General features: G+C 43.2%; 1 protein-coding gene and 1 pseudogene across 1 annotated transcript; both read right to left on the bottom strand.

Annotated features, from left to right (window-relative positions):
* Positions 1-10882: 10882 nt before the first annotated feature.
* LOC107646568 (uncharacterized) lies at positions 10883-12163 on the bottom strand. Its single transcript, XM_016350746.1, has 2 exons — positions 11147-12163; positions 10883-11026 (listed from the first exon to the last, which is right to left on the bottom strand). Exons 1-2 carry the CDS (start codon positions 12161-12163, stop codon positions 10883-10885), a joined length of 1161 nt encoding a protein of 386 aa, XP_016206232.1.
* A 5263-nt stretch (positions 12164-17426) lies between these two features.
* Positions 17427-17545, bottom strand: LOC148554613 (5S ribosomal RNA; annotated as a pseudogene).
* Between the last annotated feature and the right edge of the window lie 740 nt (positions 17546-18285).

The raw sequence follows: 18285 nt of genomic DNA, 5'->3' as shown, positions 1-18285 counted from the left end.
AAAATAAATAAAAAAAGAGAGAGAGAGAGAGAGAGAGCACACAACGCGCAAGCGTCGCTGACGCGTACGCGTCAGTCAGGTGTGCGTGAAAAATAACTTTGAACAGAGTTGCGCGGGAATGATGCGAAAATGATGCCTCTAGCACAAACAAACCCACACGTACGCGTACCCCACGCGTGCGTGTCAACCATGATTTTGGCACTCCACGCGTCCGCGTCATCGACGCATATGAGTGACTTCGCAAATCGGCGTAAAAGGTGTTTGGGCAGAAAGTTGTGCTGGCTTGGGGCTGGAAGTGTGCTAAAAGCACAAAATTGCCCGCACGTACGTGTCCCTGACGCGTGCGCGTCATTTGACCAAACGGCCATCCAAGCGTGCGCGTGCATGACGCGAACGTGTCGTATGCCAAATTTGGTTCCCTAGCCACGCGAACAGAGAGTTGCGTGTGCGCGCGGCTGGCTTCGCGCGAATCGCACAAAACCCAGGGCACGCGGATGCGTGCCTGACGCTGACGCGTCATTAAGGAAGTTCCGCGACCCACGCGTACGCGTGCCGTACGCGTCGTCTTCGCCGCCCAGTTTTAATTTTCTTTCTCCCTCTCCCAATCTTAATTCTCTCTTGTTCTTTTATCCTTTTATTCTTATTTCATTCTAATTTTTGTTTCTTTTTATTTTCAGTTCTTCTTTGCTTGAGGACAAGCAAACCTTTAAGTTTGGTGTTGACACTTCGCTTATGGGTTTTCTGTTTATTCCTATGGCTCCAAAAGGGAGGCAAATCATCTTCACTGAGGAGCACAACCTAAAGAATAAACGACCGCTAGGATAACTAAGGTGGTTGAGTTCCTTTTATTCTTTATTCCTCCCCTCTTTTTGTATGATATGTTTTGGTTTTCTGCTATTTTGCTTTGTTTGTTGCATGATCCTTTATTAGTTAGAATCCTAGGACTAGTTTAGTTCTCCCTATTGCTTTAATTATGAAAATATGTCTCATGTATTACTCACTGAACTTGAATTCAAATAAAAAAAATACAGGAGTGATATATTGCATGAGAAAGTGGGTCTATATTGAAGAATAGTCTTATTTACTTAAATGTGGTGGTATTTTCTGTGATTCTGAATGCATGAAATGAACAGTGCATATTTTTTATAGTGAAGTTTATGAATGTTAAAAATTGTTGGCTCTTGAAAGAATGATGAAAAAGAGAAATGTTATTGATAATATGAAAAATCATAAAATTGATTCTTGAAGCAAGAAAAAACAGTGAAAAATACAAAGCTTGCGAAAAAAATGGCAATATATATATATATATACAAAGAGAGAAAAAGAAAAAGCAAGCAGAAAAAGCCAAGAACCCTTTAAAGGCAAAGGGTAAAAAGGATCCAAGGCTTTGAGCATTAATGGATAGGAGGGCCCAAAGGAATAAAATCCTGGCCTAAGCGGCTAAATCAAGTTGTCCCTAACCATGTGCTTGTGGCGTGAAGGTGTCAAGTGAAAAGCTTGAGACTGAGCGGTTAAAGTCGTGATCCAAAGCAAAAAAAGTGTGCTTAAGAACTCTGGGCACCTCTAACTAGGGACTCTAGCAAAGCTGAGTCACAATCTGAAAAGGTTCACCCAGTTATGTGTCTGTGGCATTTATGTATCCTGTGGTAATACTGAAAAATAAAATGCTTAGGGTCACGACCAAGACTCATAAAGTAGCTGTGTTCAAGAATCAATATACTGAACTAGGAAAATCAATAACACTATCTGAATTCTGAGTTCCTATGGATGCCAATCATTCTGAACTTCAAAGGATAAAGTGAGATGCTAAAACTATTCAGGATTGCAGTTGTAAACCCCACTATAAGAAGAGACATGAGCTTAATCGAACTCTCATTCTCATGCAAATTCACATCCTAAGCTTATATTAGTTTTGGTTGCTTGAGGACAAGCAACAATTTAAGTTTAGTGTTGTGATGCGTGAGCATCTTTTCTATCTTTTCCTAGTGAATTTGCATCTAATTTGTTGAGTTTAATAAAGAATTAATTATATTTTAGCCACTATGGATAAACTGGAATATAAACTGGAATTTGATCATCACTCTCTAATTGGAATTAATTGACCAAGGAATTGGCTGTTAATGAATTTTAGAGGAGACTAGGAAGGTCTAAGGAATTAGGGTCTAGTCACATATAGTTTGCCATAAATTAAATCCTACATGATTAAAATAGTTAGTAAGAAAAATAATTCCAGAAAAATAGATAACTCTGAAGCCTTAACTATCTTCTCCATATTTTCTTCCCAAAGTATTTACTTGCCTTTCTTTAATATTCTTTATATTGTTTAATGTCTTTTATATTGCATCTCAACACTATTTTCTGTTTGTCTAACTAATCCTATCAAACACTATTGTTGCTTAATCCATCAATCTTCGTGGGATCTTATTCACGTAAGGTATTACTTGGTACGACCCGGTGCACTTGCCGGTAAGTTAGTGGGTTACAAATACCATACCACCTATCGAGGTATTTTCTTGTGGATTCATCTTCTGTTTGGGTGATTCCGAGCAACTTTATGGGGGTGTTTTGCTTTGGTGATCCTGGTGGTGCACTGGGCCATGAATTTTCTGGAGATGTCATGAAAGCTGGCTATGGAGCCGTTTGGAAGGGCGTTGAACCATTTGATTGCGGGGCCGGCTAAGGTTATCGAGAAGCCCTTACACCGGACCATGTCGGCGGCTCCTTCCAGGTTCATCCTGGCCTCGAAGGCCGTTAGGTGTTCTTGGGGATCTTTGGTCCCGTCGTATTTCATGTCAGTGGGCTTGTTGAAGTCCTTCGGGAGTTTGGCTCTCAAGGATTTTTCTGTGAACGGGATGGCTTCCATTATCACGTGCATGTTTTCTGCTCGTTTGGCCTCCCGATGGTGCCGTTGGTCGTCTTCTCCGCGTCGGTGTTTGGGTCTAGAAAAACGCTACGGTCGTGCCGTTTGCTGTGTCGTTGCTCAGGCGGCATGGTGTTCCTGGCATTGCGGTGAGATCAGGTCCTGGAGGTCGCTTGGCTTGCGTGCTCCGGGTGGTACCATTCTTTGGGTGTAACTCGGCCTTTGGGATTTTGCACCCTAAGGCACAGCTCTTGGATTATCTAGATTGCCTTCTCTCCTAAGCCGTCGGGTGGCCGGGCTTCAGTGGGAGGATGATTGTCTTCTCTTGGTTATTGCTAGGTTGGGGTTGGTTGGCGATGTGTCGCGCTTGTTATCCTCCCGTGGGTGGGAGGAGTGTTATCTTGGAGTTCGGGAGTTGGGCTTCGTGGGTTTGAGTTGGGGTGTTAGCTGGAGGATTGCTCCTCAAGGTTCTCCGTCATGCCGTCACGATTTAGCAATCCCCCGCATCTATGCAAGAACCTTGAGAACTTTCTTGATCTCTTGGCTCCTGAGAGGTTTGAGCTTGGCCACGGTGGTGACGTTAAAGAGGTCGTTCATGATGAGCTTCCTTATGAATTTTCAGTAAGGTTCGAAGGGGGATCATGGCGATAGAGTTGTCAAAGGTGAGGTGGCGGATGGCACAGGTTTGGAACCTGGTGTTGAAGGAGGTGACCTCGTGGGTTTGGAGGGAGAGCTTGAAGAGTTCAAAAGATGAAGCAACTACGGTAGGCATGGAGCCGAAGTAGAGGGAGAAGATGGGGCCATGGCGCTTGGATAGACGGATGAGGGAGTGGTGAATGAGAGGGTCCAAGAGGTGGAGGTGTCCCACTAAAGGGAGGCGAGACTTTGGGCTCAGAGGATTTGAAATTTAACCGTTGGAGAAGGGCGAAGGTGCATAAAGAGTGTTATCACTAAGAAGGTGATTGCAAGTAATATTGTTCCTTTGGGATTTCGCCATTGGAATAGGGTGAAGGTGTGATATCACTGCAAAGGTGATGCAAGTTAAAGAAATATTATTCCTTTTTGTTCTCAGTAACAAGCAAGAAATCAAGTGAGTGAATTTGAGGATTACTCTTCTGGGTTATCCGCCATGCCGCTATGACGTTGCAAATTCCCCACAAACGGCGCCAATGTACTGGATGCCTCCGGTATGAGTTGAGAGATGGATTGGGAACTTGCAGGTCGAGGCAGATGCCGGATTATTTGACTGGAGCAATGGGGGGTGGTACCTGCAAAGACACTCCGATGCTCAAGTCAGAATGGATCTAAGAGGTAGAAGGTGTAAGAAATGAATGAATACTTGGAGGGACCTGGGTCCTCTATTTATAGGTGATGGTAGCTATCTTATCTTATCTTGTTTGGCTAAGATAAGGGAGACGTTTGAATTCGAAAGTTGGTTAGGAGCTCTAGTGGGCCGGTTCCGAGCCTTCTAGAAGGTCGAAGAGGGTCGGACCCGGGTAACCGGATTCGGGGACCATTCCGGGCATAGGATCCGTGGGCCAGATCCGTAACACCTAACATGATAATTATTTTTATAATTATATTTATTATTATAAAATATAATTAATTTTTAAATTATCTTACAAAAAATTAAAACACTAAAATAATCATTTAAATAATAACACATTGTTAAAAAATTATTTAATTTTTTAATTTATTTATAGACAATACATATATTAATTATAATTATAAATTATACTATTTTAAATTAAATAACTTATATAATGATGATTTCATTTATGATTATAAATGCTAAATTAAATAAATCATAATTCCTTTTTATTTGGAACCAAATGAGAATAAAATCAATAGATACAATTTTTATTTGGATTGTAGAGTTTAATGGGTATCATGCTCAAATATAAATAGTATCAAAACTGCCTCCATAGCTCTTTTTCATCAAAGAGTTGTGATTCAGCTCTATTAGAAATACAAAAAGCTTTGATCGAAGAAGATCAAAGAACCAAATTTTTTTAATCACTTTTATAAATACAGGTACGTTTTTACACTATAATGTGTGTGTGTGTATATATATATATTGACAGAACTTATTATCAATGTTTGATTATTTTATTAAAAATACCACTTATAAATTAATATTTTTGTATAAAGACTAAATATTAATATTGTGCTAGGTCTTTGTGATTGGTCCACCATTATATGAATTTTATTCATATAATATGTAGTTTGTGTGAATATATTATTTTGCTTTAAAGTTATATCTGCCAATATTAATTTATTTTTAAATAAATTTTTTTGAAATTAAAAAAAAAGAGAGACTTTAGTTGATGACTTATATTTTATCAAATTAATTATTATTTCATATGGTCTTTTGAGATAAATGTGATTGATGACTTATATTAGTTTAGTGAGAGGAAATATATTTTATTATTTTTGTATGTCACGACATACAAAATTATAAATAAGGTTATATATTTAATTCTAAGGAAGACAAGTATAGTCTCATTAAGTGTCTCAAGAAAGTTATAAATCTCAAGAATACATAAGGTTTATCATACTTTAGCAGTAATTTAATAGATAATAAATTTATACACTTACAGTTATTTGTGTACTATATTAGTTTAGCAGATATTTGAGTCAGTTAAAAATGGATCATAAAATAGTAGACAAACAAGTTTTGTTAGAGTAAAATATTATATGTTCACACATATAAAGGTAGAAACTAAAGTTAGAGATGATTTGATATTCATATTCTGATTTTGTTGAATGCCAAGGCAATTTTAATCCATTGCATGTATATTCATATGTTCATTGAAAGAGTTCTTTAGAAAGGTGTTAAAATGATACTTATTACTCTTTCTACAAAAATAACTGAATATAAAACCCCTTTTGAAGGCACCATTTTGGTGATTACAAATACTTGCCACAAAATATGAAAAATAAATTTAAAAGACTACTTGAATTATTTTGTGACAATGTATTAGTAGTCTGTTATTTTAAATTTTTGTTCAACAAAAGAGTTCAGAGTGCTTAAGTGTCTTGTGAGCAAGTTAGCACAAACTCTATAAATGCATGCATATTTGGTTAGTTAGAAACAAACATCCATGGTCTTTCATGTGGATACTATTCAAATGAGTGTTATATCATTTTATGATATGTTGTTTCAGTGGGAGTGTATATTTAGATGCTCATATAGTTTAGACAAATTTACGAATATAAATAATTTTACAGAAATAAAGTATTAAGTTTCATTTTCACTTTGACTCATGATCTCATAAAGTTTATCAAAGTTGGACCAGTTGAAAATAGATATACCTGAGGTTATTTTCGCATGTAATTTCTGAATTTTTTCATCTAAGTTTGATCTATGTCGTTGAGTATATTAATATAGTCATTATCGTGGTTTTGTCGCGACAGTAATGTGATAAAAGCTCTGGTAATTTCATAATTAATATATAAGACAGACTAGATTGTTAAAGTAATAAGGGAGATAGCATTCAGATGCGCGCTGTTTATAAGATGTGATTATTTCAGGAAAGAATATATGTATATTCCAAGTGGGAGATTGTTGGAAAATTATTTAATTTCTTAATTTGTTTGTGGATAATACATATATTAATTATAATCATAAATTATGCTATTTCAAATTAAATAACTTATATAACGGTAATCTCATTTATTGTTATAAATACTAAGTTGAATAAATCATAATTACTTTTTATTTGGAACTAAATGAGAATAAAATCAGATACTATTTTTATTTGAAATTTAGGAATTTAATGAGTGTCATGTTCAAATATAAATAATGACTTCATAATTTTGTCTTCTAACATATCAAAACTGCCTTTGTAGCTCTTTTTTCATCAAAGAGTTATAATTCAACTCTATTAAGTATACATAAGACTTTAATGGAAGAAAATTAAAAAAACTAAATTTTCCTAATACTTGTATAAGTATAGATATATTTTTGATATATATATATATATATATATATATATATATATATATATATATATATGTCGGGTACCGAACGGTTCGGGTTGATACTTTGGTTGGTAAAAAGGGGGGAATCGCCTGGTCTTGGGTTGCTGGATCGGAGGAAGTGAAGCCGACTTCCCGAGCTCTTCGTGTGGAGAAGGGGGGGTCACCTGCAAAGACACTCCGACGCTCTAGTCAGTCAAGTGTGCAGGCGAAAAGTGAGAGAATGATGTGTGACGTACCTTGGGGAGGGGTAGAACCCTCCCCATATATACCATGTCAGAGGTGGGTCCCACAAGGGGAGACCCACCTTCCTCGAAACTTCTTTCACACAGCTGTAGCGGAACTGTCAGGGACGCGTGTCCGGGTGAGAGGTTGAGCAGCTCTAGCCCGACCGTTCGGGTCGGGTGGTCCACGAGTCGGGTCGGCCCGTATGCTGTTTGGGCCCGGCCGTAACAGTGCCCCCAACGCGCCAGCTATAGACGTGAACACTGTTGGTGGCGTGTTATATTTTCCCTTGTGTCGTTGCCAGGTCGGCCGCTCGTGGAGAGGACGTGCCTCTTGCGCGTGTGTCTTTTTGTTGATGGGGATAACCGTTCGTCGCCTCGTTCTTCGTGCCGGGCATTTAATGTTCATAATGGGTTGTTTCAAATCCTGTGGGTAAAGACTCTTTTACCCCTGTCTTTCGCGCTTCATGTCAGTTTTTAACCCTCTAGTCAGTTTCACACTCCATTTTAATTCCATTTTCTTGTTCATCTTCATTCCTCTTCTCTTTGCATTCTCCTTCTTCCTTCCTGAATTCCCTACTGTGATCTTCACGTTTTTTAGCATCAATCCCTTCCTGTTTTCCTCTCAGTTATCACAGTCAATCAGGTAAGCACTCTTCTCCTCTCTCTCTGCTCTATGTGTGTTTTATCTTCATTATCATTTCTCCTATATGCATGTTGCTTGTTTGATTTGCATGCTAGATGATCATAGTGTCAAGTACGTGCGTTAGGGGGGTTACCATTTCAGGGTGTTAGATTTTTAGGTTTTTACTTGGATTCTGCTTTAGCCATGTTTGATCTTAGTTATTGAATAGGCTAGATGTAGTTTCTGGGCTTTTTCTGGACTCCCGACCTCATAGACTAACCGAGTGGTACCCCACTGTAGGTATGCCTCGCGTCGTTTCTCGAGCTTCCACCTCCGCCGCGGGTTACGATCCCTACGCGTGGGTGACTTCCGACGTGAAGGACTCCCCGAACCAGATGGGCGAGGAGGAGTTAACCGAGTTCCGCCAAGCTGAGTACTTGTGTGGCGGGACTGACGAGGAGGCCAACTACGACATCTTTGTTCCTGCCCCCAATGAACGGCTATACGAGCTCAATTTCCATTCTCCCGGGTTGCCGATTGGATTTGGTTCTATAAGTACATGTTCACCCAAGTGGTGGTTCGTATTCCGTTTTCAGCTTTTCAAATGGCGCTCCTTAATCGGATTTCCGTGGCACCGTCGCAGCTGCATCCAAACAGTTGGGCTTCCATTCGCTGTTTCGAGATGGTGTGTGAATATCTAGAGTTGTCGGTGTCCGTTGACGTTTTCCTTTTTTTCTTCAACCTCACGAATCCTTCCAAGGAGGGGAAAGCAAGGAAATGGTTCATTTCCTTCCGATCTGCCCAGGGTCGGAGGATCTTCGGCTTGTTCGATGACTCTTATCATGGGTTTAAAGACAAGTATTTTAAGGTGCGTCCAGTCAAAGGTCGCCACCCCTTCTGGTTATCGTTAGAAGGGGAACGCCTCATCCCAACGTACTGGAGTTTCGGGGCAGGGTCCAACACCTTTATCAAGGTGACTTACAAGGGGATGTCCGCTGTGGACAGAAAGGTTGCCTACGTGTTGTTGGCCGTTTTTGGGAGGAATCATGTGAACCCCCACCTTTTGATGGGTGACCGGGAGGTCGCCAGAAATTATATTTGTGAGTAATTTTGACGTTTCCTGCATTATTTTTGCTTCGATTGGTTATGCCGATTTCACGACTAACTTGTCTACTTATTTGTTGCAGTGGAGATGTCTGCTTCAGTGACAGGGCTTGAGGGTTTGTTCAAGACTTTCTTGGCGGAAAGCGATGAGGAGAAGGCTGACAAGAAGGCTGACGGGAAGCCGAAGAACCCTCCTGAGGACAAGAAGGATCAAGCGGTGCCTTCACCTCGTGACACTGAGATGTCGGACAAAAACTCTGGCGGGACGCGCGTTTCTCCTATTCGTGAGGAGACGGCTGGCACCAGGCATTCGTCCTCCACTCAACAAGAGAATGATAACTTGAAGCTTATTCCCACCCCCAAAAGGCAGAGGGCATCCTCCAGCCCTGAAGGAGTTCTCACCATGATGGAGAGGAACTTCGACGCTGGGGCCTTTATAGACTCCCAGTTGCTCCCTGGCACGGAGGATCACTTCCTTGGCACCGAGCTTGCGGGTCAGGTGAGGTGGATGTACCGTACCCTTCTCCGTGGTGCCGCAATAGCTCGGAAGGCCAAGTTCAAGCTGTCGGGGATGCAGTCGCTGCGCAGGAAGCTTGATTCTGCTGCCAAGTCCAATAATGAATTCAAAGCTCAAGTTGAAACGCTTCGGGAGTAGCTGTCCAAGATGGGGGAGAAGCTTAAAGCTGCCGAGGAGAAAGCTGCGTCTGCCGAGGAGAAATTGAAGACCTCCGATGCCACCGTGTCCCATCTAACCAAGCGGGAGATGACTTTGGAGAGCCAAATCAATGCCGCGCAAGGTCGGCTGGTCGCTTTGGAGAAGGAACATGATGTGGCCGTTTCGTCGGCTAAGGCTGCTCAAGCTGAGGTCGAAGAGCTTAGGAAAAACATAAAGAGACCGTGAAACAAGGAAAGAGCGCGATCCTGATGACTGAGGAGGCTCTCAAGGCCCAGGTGAAGATCGTGGCTCCTGATTTCGACACGTCGGCAATTGGGGTCTTTAAAACAATCAAGGATGGCAAGATTGTCGACATGCCCAAAATGTGATTTCTTTGTACTTTTTGTATGGATCTGTGATTATGTTGTAGAACTTTGTGGAACTTACTCTTGTTATACTTTAATAGTCGCTTGGTCGACTTGTGATTATCATTTTTTCTTCGCTTATCTGGTAGCATTTTCGTTTTGTTTTGTTACCGTTTTGCCGGCGTAGGCTTGTCGCTCGTGTTCGTTTACCCTTATGTTGGTAACTCGGCAAAGCCAGGTCGTGGCTTTGCTATTGCTGTAGCCGTTTGTTATGGCTTTAACTTAGTTGGCTCCCGGGGTGATCAGTCCCGGGGCACCGTGTCGTTGTCCCATTTACCATGCATTATAAGGAACATGTTGTCGTGGGACGCATAAATGGGAAAAAGTAGATGGAAAAGTAATTTTGACAAATAAACATTAATTTTTTGACAAGTAAACATTAGTCGATAGCTAAACAAAATTATTGCCATGACAAGTATTCAAGAAAGTAAATTACTGAGCTCGTCAGATCGCCTAGTCGGCGTGTTTGAGCTAAGAATAGAACCTTCTTAGGTTACCTGCATTCCAAATTCTCGGGATTTCCTTGCCATCGAGCTTCTCCAACTTGTAGGCGCCTTTGCCAATTACCTCTTTGACCCTGTAGGGGCCTTCCCAGTTTGCCGCGAGCTTGCCTTCCCCCTGAGTCGGGAGACCGATGTCGTTGCACCGTAGGACGAGGTCGTTTTGTTCAAACTCTCTCCTAAGCACTTTGGTGTTGTAGCGTAGGGCCATTCTTTGCTTTAGTGCTACTTCTGACAAATGGGCCATCTCCTTTGCCTCGTCTACTAGGTCCTTCTCTACAGCTTCTTCCACTCTGTTTAGAAGTAGTCGTGGGATCGGCTCGCCGATCTCTACGAGTATCATTGCGTCCACCCCGTACGTCAGGCGGAAAGGGGTTTCTCCCGTGGAGGACTGCTCGGTTGTACGGTAAGACCAGATAACTGAGGCAAGTTCGTCGGCCCATGCACCTTTTTTATTATCCAGCCGCTTCTTGAGGCCCAGCAAGACGACCTTATTCGCAGCCTCGACTTACCCGTTCGTCTGGGGATGCTCCACCGAAGAGAATTTCTGTTTTATGCCCAGACCGGTGAGGAACTCCACAAACTTTTTATCAGTGAACTGCGTCCCGTTATCTGAGATAACGACTTCCGGGATGCCGAATCGGGTTATCACCTGTCTCCACATGAACTTTTGACAATTGGATGAGGATATACTGGCCAGCGTTTCAGCCTCTATCCATTTGGTGTAGTAGTCAATGGCAACTATGAGATATTTGACTTACCCCGGACCAACCAAGAAAGGTCCCAAGAGGTCGACCCCCCACTGTGCGAAAGGTCGGGAGGACGTCAGTAAGCTCAGTTTGGTAGCCGGTGCTTTGTGGAAGTTGGCATTCTCTTGGCACTTGACACACTTCTTCACGAATTCTTTGGAGTCCTCCATCATTGATGGCCAGTAATATCCAGCTCGGATGAGCTTTCTTGCTAGGGCTTTGTCCCCGATGTGGTGACCACAATACCCCTCGTGGACTTCCTTGAGTACGTAGTTCATTTGGTCGGGATGCAGGCATTTCAGCAAGGGCTGGCTGAGTCCCTTTTTGAACAGTTGCCCTTGTATGATCGCATATTTGGCTGCCTCCCTTCTCAACGTTTTAGTTTCCTTCTCATCTTCAAAGAGTTTGCCGTTTTCTAGGTAATCAGTGATGGGGTCCATCCAGGAGGGACTTATCTTTGTCAGGTGGAGGACAACTGCTGGTTCTTTTGTCATGCCTTGAATGAGGGACTGGTTGCCGGCCCCCGGTTTCGTGCTCGCTAGCTTGGATAGGAGGTCTGCCCGTGTGTTCCTTTCCCTTGAAACGTGTTGGACCGCGACCTCCTCAAACTGTTTGCTCAGCTCTTTGACCTTCTCCAAGTACTTTTGCAATAGCGAGTCTCTGGCTTGGTAGCTTCCATTTACTTGCGAGGTCACGACCTGTGAGTCGCTGCATACTTCCAGCCTCGTAGCCCCGACTTCCCGAGCTAAGATCAAGCCGCCTAGAAGGGCCTCATATTCCGCTTGGTTGTTCGATACGCAAAACTCGAACTTGATTGATTGTTCGTATATGACCCCGGCAGGACTTTCCAAGATGATCCCGGCACCCCCGGACATTTGGTTGGAGGCCCCGTCCATATGGAGCCTCCACCGTATGCCCGCTTCCTCGGTCGGGTCCCCCGCTACTTCTACCAAGAAGTCTGCCATTGCTTGTGCCTTGATCGCATGTCGGGGCTCGTATCGCAAATCATACTGAGATAGCTCGATGGCCCAAGTTATCATTCTTCCTGCTAAGTCGGATTTTGGAGCACTTGGTGGATTCCCTGGTCCGTTCTCACGACCACCTGGTGACCTTGGAAGTATTGCCATAGTCTTCGGGAGGAGGTTAGCAGTGCTAGAGCCAGCTTCTCTAGTTTGCTGTATCTCAGTTCTGCTCCTTGCAGTGCTCTACTCACGAAGTAAATTGGTTGTTGAACCTTCCCTTCTTCCCATACCAAAACTGCTGCCAGCGCTTCATCCGTTATGGCCAGGTATAGGTAGAGCGGTTCTCTGACTTTGGGCTTCCCGAGCACGGGTGGTGTGGCGAGGATCTCTTTGAAATGTTTAAATGCTTCCTCACATGCCGGGGTCCATTCAAATACTATCCCTTTTTTCATAAGATTGAAAAACGGTAGCGCCCTAGCGGCCGACGCCCCGAGGAAACGGGATAGGGCGGTGAGTCTACCTGATAACCTCTGAACATCCTTGACGTAGCTCGGACTCCTCATTTGGAGTATTGTTTGGCACTTTTTCGGGTTGGCCTCGACCCCCCTTTGGGTTATCATGAACCCTAGGAACTTTCCTGCCTGCATCGCAAAGGCTCATTTGAGTGGGTTGAGCCTCATGTCGTGTTGTAGGAGGGAGGCGAACACATTTCCCAGGTCGCTTATGAGGTCCTCGGGTCGGGTGGTCTTTGCAAGGATATCATCTACATACACCTCCACTGTTTTGCCTATGAGGTCACTGAATATCTTGTTCATTAGCCTCTGGTACGTGGCCCCAGCGTTCTTCAGGCCGAACGGCATTACTTTGTAGCAATATATCCCTCTTGGCGTTATGAACGCCGTTTTCTCTTCGTTAGGCCGGTGCATCGGTATCTGGTTATAACCAGAGTAGGCGTCCATAAAGCTTAGGTACCGATATCCCGCCGCGGCGTCGACGAGTGCATCAATGTTGGGCAGGGGGTAGCAGTCATTGGGGCATGTTTTGTTGAGATCAGAGTAATCCACACACATCCTCCATTTCCCATTGTGCTTTTTCACTAAAACTACATTCGACAGCCATGTTGAGTAGTCAAGTTCTCGAATAAATCCTGCTTCGAGGAGGCTAGTCGTCTGCCCGGCCACCGCTTCCGCTCGCTCTTGCGATATTTTCCTTCTTCTTTGAGCTACCGGTCTGGCCTCCGCCATCATGGTCAAGTGATGTGACATGAGTTGGGGGTCTATTCCCGGCATGTCGGCTGGCGTCCATGCAAATAGGTCACCGTTAGCCCTGATCATTTCCATCATGGGCCCCTTTCAGGTCGTGTGGTAGGTTTCTGTTCACGAAGGTGAACTTCTCCTCTGTGTCGCCGACTCTGAATTTCTCCAAGTTCCGTTCCGGCTCAGGTCTGGGTTTGTCTTCGACTCTAGCGTCTAGGTCGGCAAGGAACACTCCCGCTGCTTCCTTGGACGTCTTCCTTAAGGAGAGACTGGCGTTGTCGCAGGCGACTGCCGTTTCCAAATCTCCTTTTATGGATCCCACGGACCCGTCGTCAGCCACGAATTTCATTACCAGCATCGTTGTGCTGATTACTGCCCCGAGATCGTTGATGGTCTTCCTCCCCAGGATGATGTTGTAGGCTGTGGAGTCACACAGAACCACGAACTCGGCCATTGTTGAGCCTCGTCCCTGCCCGTGTCCTACTGATAACGGCAGGGAGATTATCCCGTCTGGCTTGATGAAGTGGTCGCCTAACCCTACAACACCGTGCTGGTGGGTTTTCAGGTCGGCATCCCGCAGTCCCAAAGCATCGAACACATTACGGAACATGATATTTGAGTCAACACCGGTGTCTATGAGGATGCGCTTGATGAGGCCGGTTCTCACTCAGGCCATGATGACCATAGGGGCTTTCCGCGACCTCATCAAACCACTGGTCCTCCGGGCCGAATGAGTTGGATGGCGACCTCGACCTCTTGGATTTTCTACAGATGATGAGAAAATCGCCAGGACTTTGGCGTCTTTCTTGTGTGTCAACTTCGACCTTAGGGGTGCGTCTCTCGCTGTTACGACGTTCACTATGGTGAGACCTTGTTCGCTGTCGCCCTGGTCATGACGTCGCTTTACCACGCAAGTCTTGTCCTCTACCTCTCGGTCGTGATCTCGTCTTCTGGGCTCCCTGATGAGATGGGAGAATTTAGCCAGTTTCCCGTCCTGGATTGCTTGTTCTAGCGCATCCTTGAGGTCGTAGAAGTCCTGTGTCTTATGTTCGTAGCCCTTGTGGTAATCACAATAAAGGCTCTTGTTTCCCCCGGTCCGGTCCTTCAGTGGTTAGGGCTTCGACAAAATTCCCTTCTCGGCTATCTGCTGATAAACTTCTACGATGGGGACGGTGAGGGGGTGTAATTGGTGAACTTCCCGACTCGAGGGAACGGCCTGGGCGTCCTGCTTGGACCGCCGTCTCTGGCGTGTTCCTTCTGTCTTTCTCCGCTTCCGTGTTGCCGGGTTTAATTGTAGGAGGGCTGCCATTTGTTGGCAGCCACGACCTGGCTGACTTCTTCATCATTAATATATTCCCTGGCTACACTTTGGATCTCCTGCATTGTCCACACCGGCTTCGTGGTGAGGTGCTTTCTGAAGTCCTCATTTAGGAGTCCATTAGTTAGGCATAAGCTAGCAACCGAATCAGTTAGCCCGTCGATCTCCAAGAACTCGTCGTTGAACCGGTCTAGATATTTTCTGGTCGGTTCGACGGACCTCTGCGTCTCCCCGAGCAGATTGATCGGGTGCTTTGCCTTTGCGATTCTAGTAGTAAATTGGGCTAGGAAGGCGTGGCTGATATCCGAGAACCTGGCCACGGAGCCCCGCGGGAGGCTGTTAAACTATCGTATCGCAGGTCCCGCGAGGGTGATCGGGAAAGCGCGGCACCTTATTTCGTCTCCCACTCTCTCCAGGTTCATCCTGGCCTCGAAGGCCGTAAGGTGCTCCTGCGGGTCTTGGGTTCCATCGTACCTCATGTCCGTTGGCTTGTCAAAGTGCTTTGGCAGCCGGACTTCGATGATGGAACGATGAAATGGGGTTGCGCCCATTATCACTGGTCCTCACGTTCTTCTTGTTCTTTCCTCGCCGTCTTCCCGTCGACCTTCTTCCCGAACTCGATCTGTGGTGTGCCTCCTCTTGTGCCGGGTGTAAATGATGGGATCGCGGTGTCTTCTCGGGCGTCCTTCCTCCCTGGCGCTCTCGGACTCAGATCGTGGGCTAGCTGTTCGCCGGGAGTGGCTTCTCGGAGGCGAACGGGAGTAGCTTGATTCGGGAGTTCGTTGGCGATGTTCTCGATTTGTCAACCGGTGCTCCAGGTAATACATCCTGTGATGCAGTTCCTGCATTATTCTGGCGCTGTTGTCGCCAGTTCCCCCGAAGAGGCGTCTTTCTAGAGATCGTGAGATTCGTCGTGGAGGGGACCTCGTGCGCTCCCGGGAGGAAGCCACGGAGGCTTCCCCTCTGCGCTCGGTCTCGTGGCCTGTTCCTCCGGGATCTAGTACAACGTCCATTCTGGCGTTCCCACAGACGGCGCCAATGTTCGATAGGTCGGGTACCGGACGGTTCGGATTGATACTTTGGTTGGTAAAAAAGGGGGGGAATCGCCTGGTCTTGGGTTGCTGGATCGGAGGAAGTGAAACCGACTTCCCGAGCTCTTCGTGTGGAGAAGGGGTTATCACCTGCAAAGACACTCTGACGCTCTAGTCAATCAAGTGTGCAGGCGAAAAGTGAGAGAATGATGTGTGACGTACTTTGGGGGAGGGGTAGGACCCTCCCCATATATACCATATTAGAAGTGGGTCCCACAAGAGTAGACCCACCTTCCTCGAAACTTCCTTCACACAGCTGTAGCGGAGCTATCAGGGACGCGTGTCCGAGTGAGAGGTTGAGCAGCTCTAGCCCGACCGTTCGAGTCGGGTAGTCCACAGGTCGGATCGGCCCGTATACTGTTTATATATATCAATTTAATATGAATAATATGGATTCATAAAAAGTATTTATTCTGACACACATAACTTAAATAATTATTTAAATAATAGCCTGTTAACAATTTAACATCAAAAAATTAAATTTATTAATTAAATATAATTTTAAAATCAATTCATAAAATAAAATAAGAAACCGTTAGAAAAAATAATAATGAAACCATATATACATATAACATACTACTACTGTTTGGACTATAATTTTTTTTTTATTTGTGATAAAATTAATTACACAAATAAAAAAAATGTGTAATAAGACATAAGACATAAGAGTTTTATTTTTTCTACATACATGAACTAACTCTTACTTTATTAAAAAGACCTTAAATAAAATTATATTAAAAAAATAATCGAAGTTATCGAATACTTGAAGTTATTAATATATTTAATCGGAAGACATTAATTTTAGAAATGAAGGTAACAATCACTCACGTAGTCTTTATAAGGTCCACTTTAGAACACAAGGCCTCACAAGCCCCCCACACTCACTCACACATCGATCCGGTTCCGGCTCTGATACCATTTATAATAGTTCAGACCACCCGCTAGTACGATATTGTCCACTTTGACACACAAGACTTCACAGTTTTGTTTTTGACGATAAAGATGATAGCCAAAACTCCCCATACTCACTCGTTAAAATACGTCATGTTAAAAAGAGGTATCCACAACTAATAAGACATGCTTTGTTTCCTTTTCCAACCGATGTGGGATCTTACAGTCTCTGTAACAAAGCAACATTCGGAAAAGAAACGGATAGTAAAATTGGATATTTGGATTATTTATACAATTGTATGTTAAGTAAAAAAAAAGTTAAAGAGCAAAAAGGAAAAGAGTTAAATGAGAAACAGAAGCTTTAAGAAATTGGAATTATTCCAATTGATTAGATTACTATTATTAGTTTTTTTAATTGTTTTTATTAAATAATTAATATAATATTTTATAATATAGTAGAGTCATTTAATCTCTTTTCTTTTCATTTGTGTATGAATGCTCTGAATCCTGTGACCAAGAGAATAGATAAAGTGATGAGTGGGTCAAATTTATTTATTTTGTGGGAGCAAAAAATATTTTTGTTTACTATATATTATATGAAAGATTTTTAAAAATCAGTGGGAGCACTTGCTCCCCACATACTAAATGTAAATCTATCTCTGCTTCCAGATATAGCTAAATGACTTAATTAATTTTATTAAGATATTTGTGTGTATATTATAGTTTCTCAAGTGTATATAAATCAAAGTTTCATTTTAAGATTTTTTTTTTGGTGATTTGTAAAAGAAGTGCAACACGAGAACTTTTCAAGAAGTCACCCATTCTAGTACTACTCTTGCCCAAACACGCTTAATTGCGTAGTTCTGATGGGATCCGGTGCATTAGTACTGGTATGATCGCACCTAGTTTGATTTTAAGATTTATCATCATCAACAAATTTCTTGTTGCATACACAATACTAAAATGAAAGTGTAATTATTAAACTGAAAACAAGAAATTAATTAGTGTTTTTATTATGGTCCCGTTTCTACAGCATAGCAAATATGCACGTCATGCATGCATTATGCTGATATATAATAATGCATAGAGACAAATAAACCAACTAACGGAGAAACTAACACTCGTTAATAATTAGGCGCGGTGTTAATTAATTAATTAAAGCTAATGTTAAGGGAGAGTCTAGTAATTAGTCTATAATGAATAGGGGGAGGCGTCAATTGAGAAAAGAAGAGTATAGTATAGGAAGCTACCTAGCTAGTTTTATCATATACAATCCAAACACGTGAAATTTGGGGTTTGGTACTTTTTGTTGTTGTTGCTTTTAATGGATTGAACGTGCGGGTTAACTTGTGTGGGGTCATTCTCGTGAAGCCTATCTTTGCGGCTATTATCTTTTTTTTTTCTTTTCATTATTCTCTTCTCTTTTCTTTGAGGCTTGTTTGTGTGCGTTCGTGCGTGCGACTGCTTAATTTAATGTAATTGTTGTTCATGCATGCAATATTAATGGCCGCTATTCTTTACTTTCGATTCTCTTTTTCTCTTCTTCTACCTTACCCTTTTGACTCTCCATTTTATAGCTCTGCACGTAATACAACCGCCAGCTAATGAAACAACTTTCCATATCAACTATATATGTTAACTTTT

The sequence above is a fragment of the Arachis ipaensis genome, chromosome B6, assembly GCF_059453495.1.
Source record: "Arachis ipaensis isolate K30076 ecotype BB chromosome B6, ASM5945349v1, whole genome shotgun sequence".
NCBI lineage: Eukaryota > Viridiplantae > Streptophyta > Magnoliopsida > Fabales > Fabaceae > Arachis > Arachis ipaensis.
This window is presented reverse-complemented; position numbering and strand designations above follow the sequence as displayed.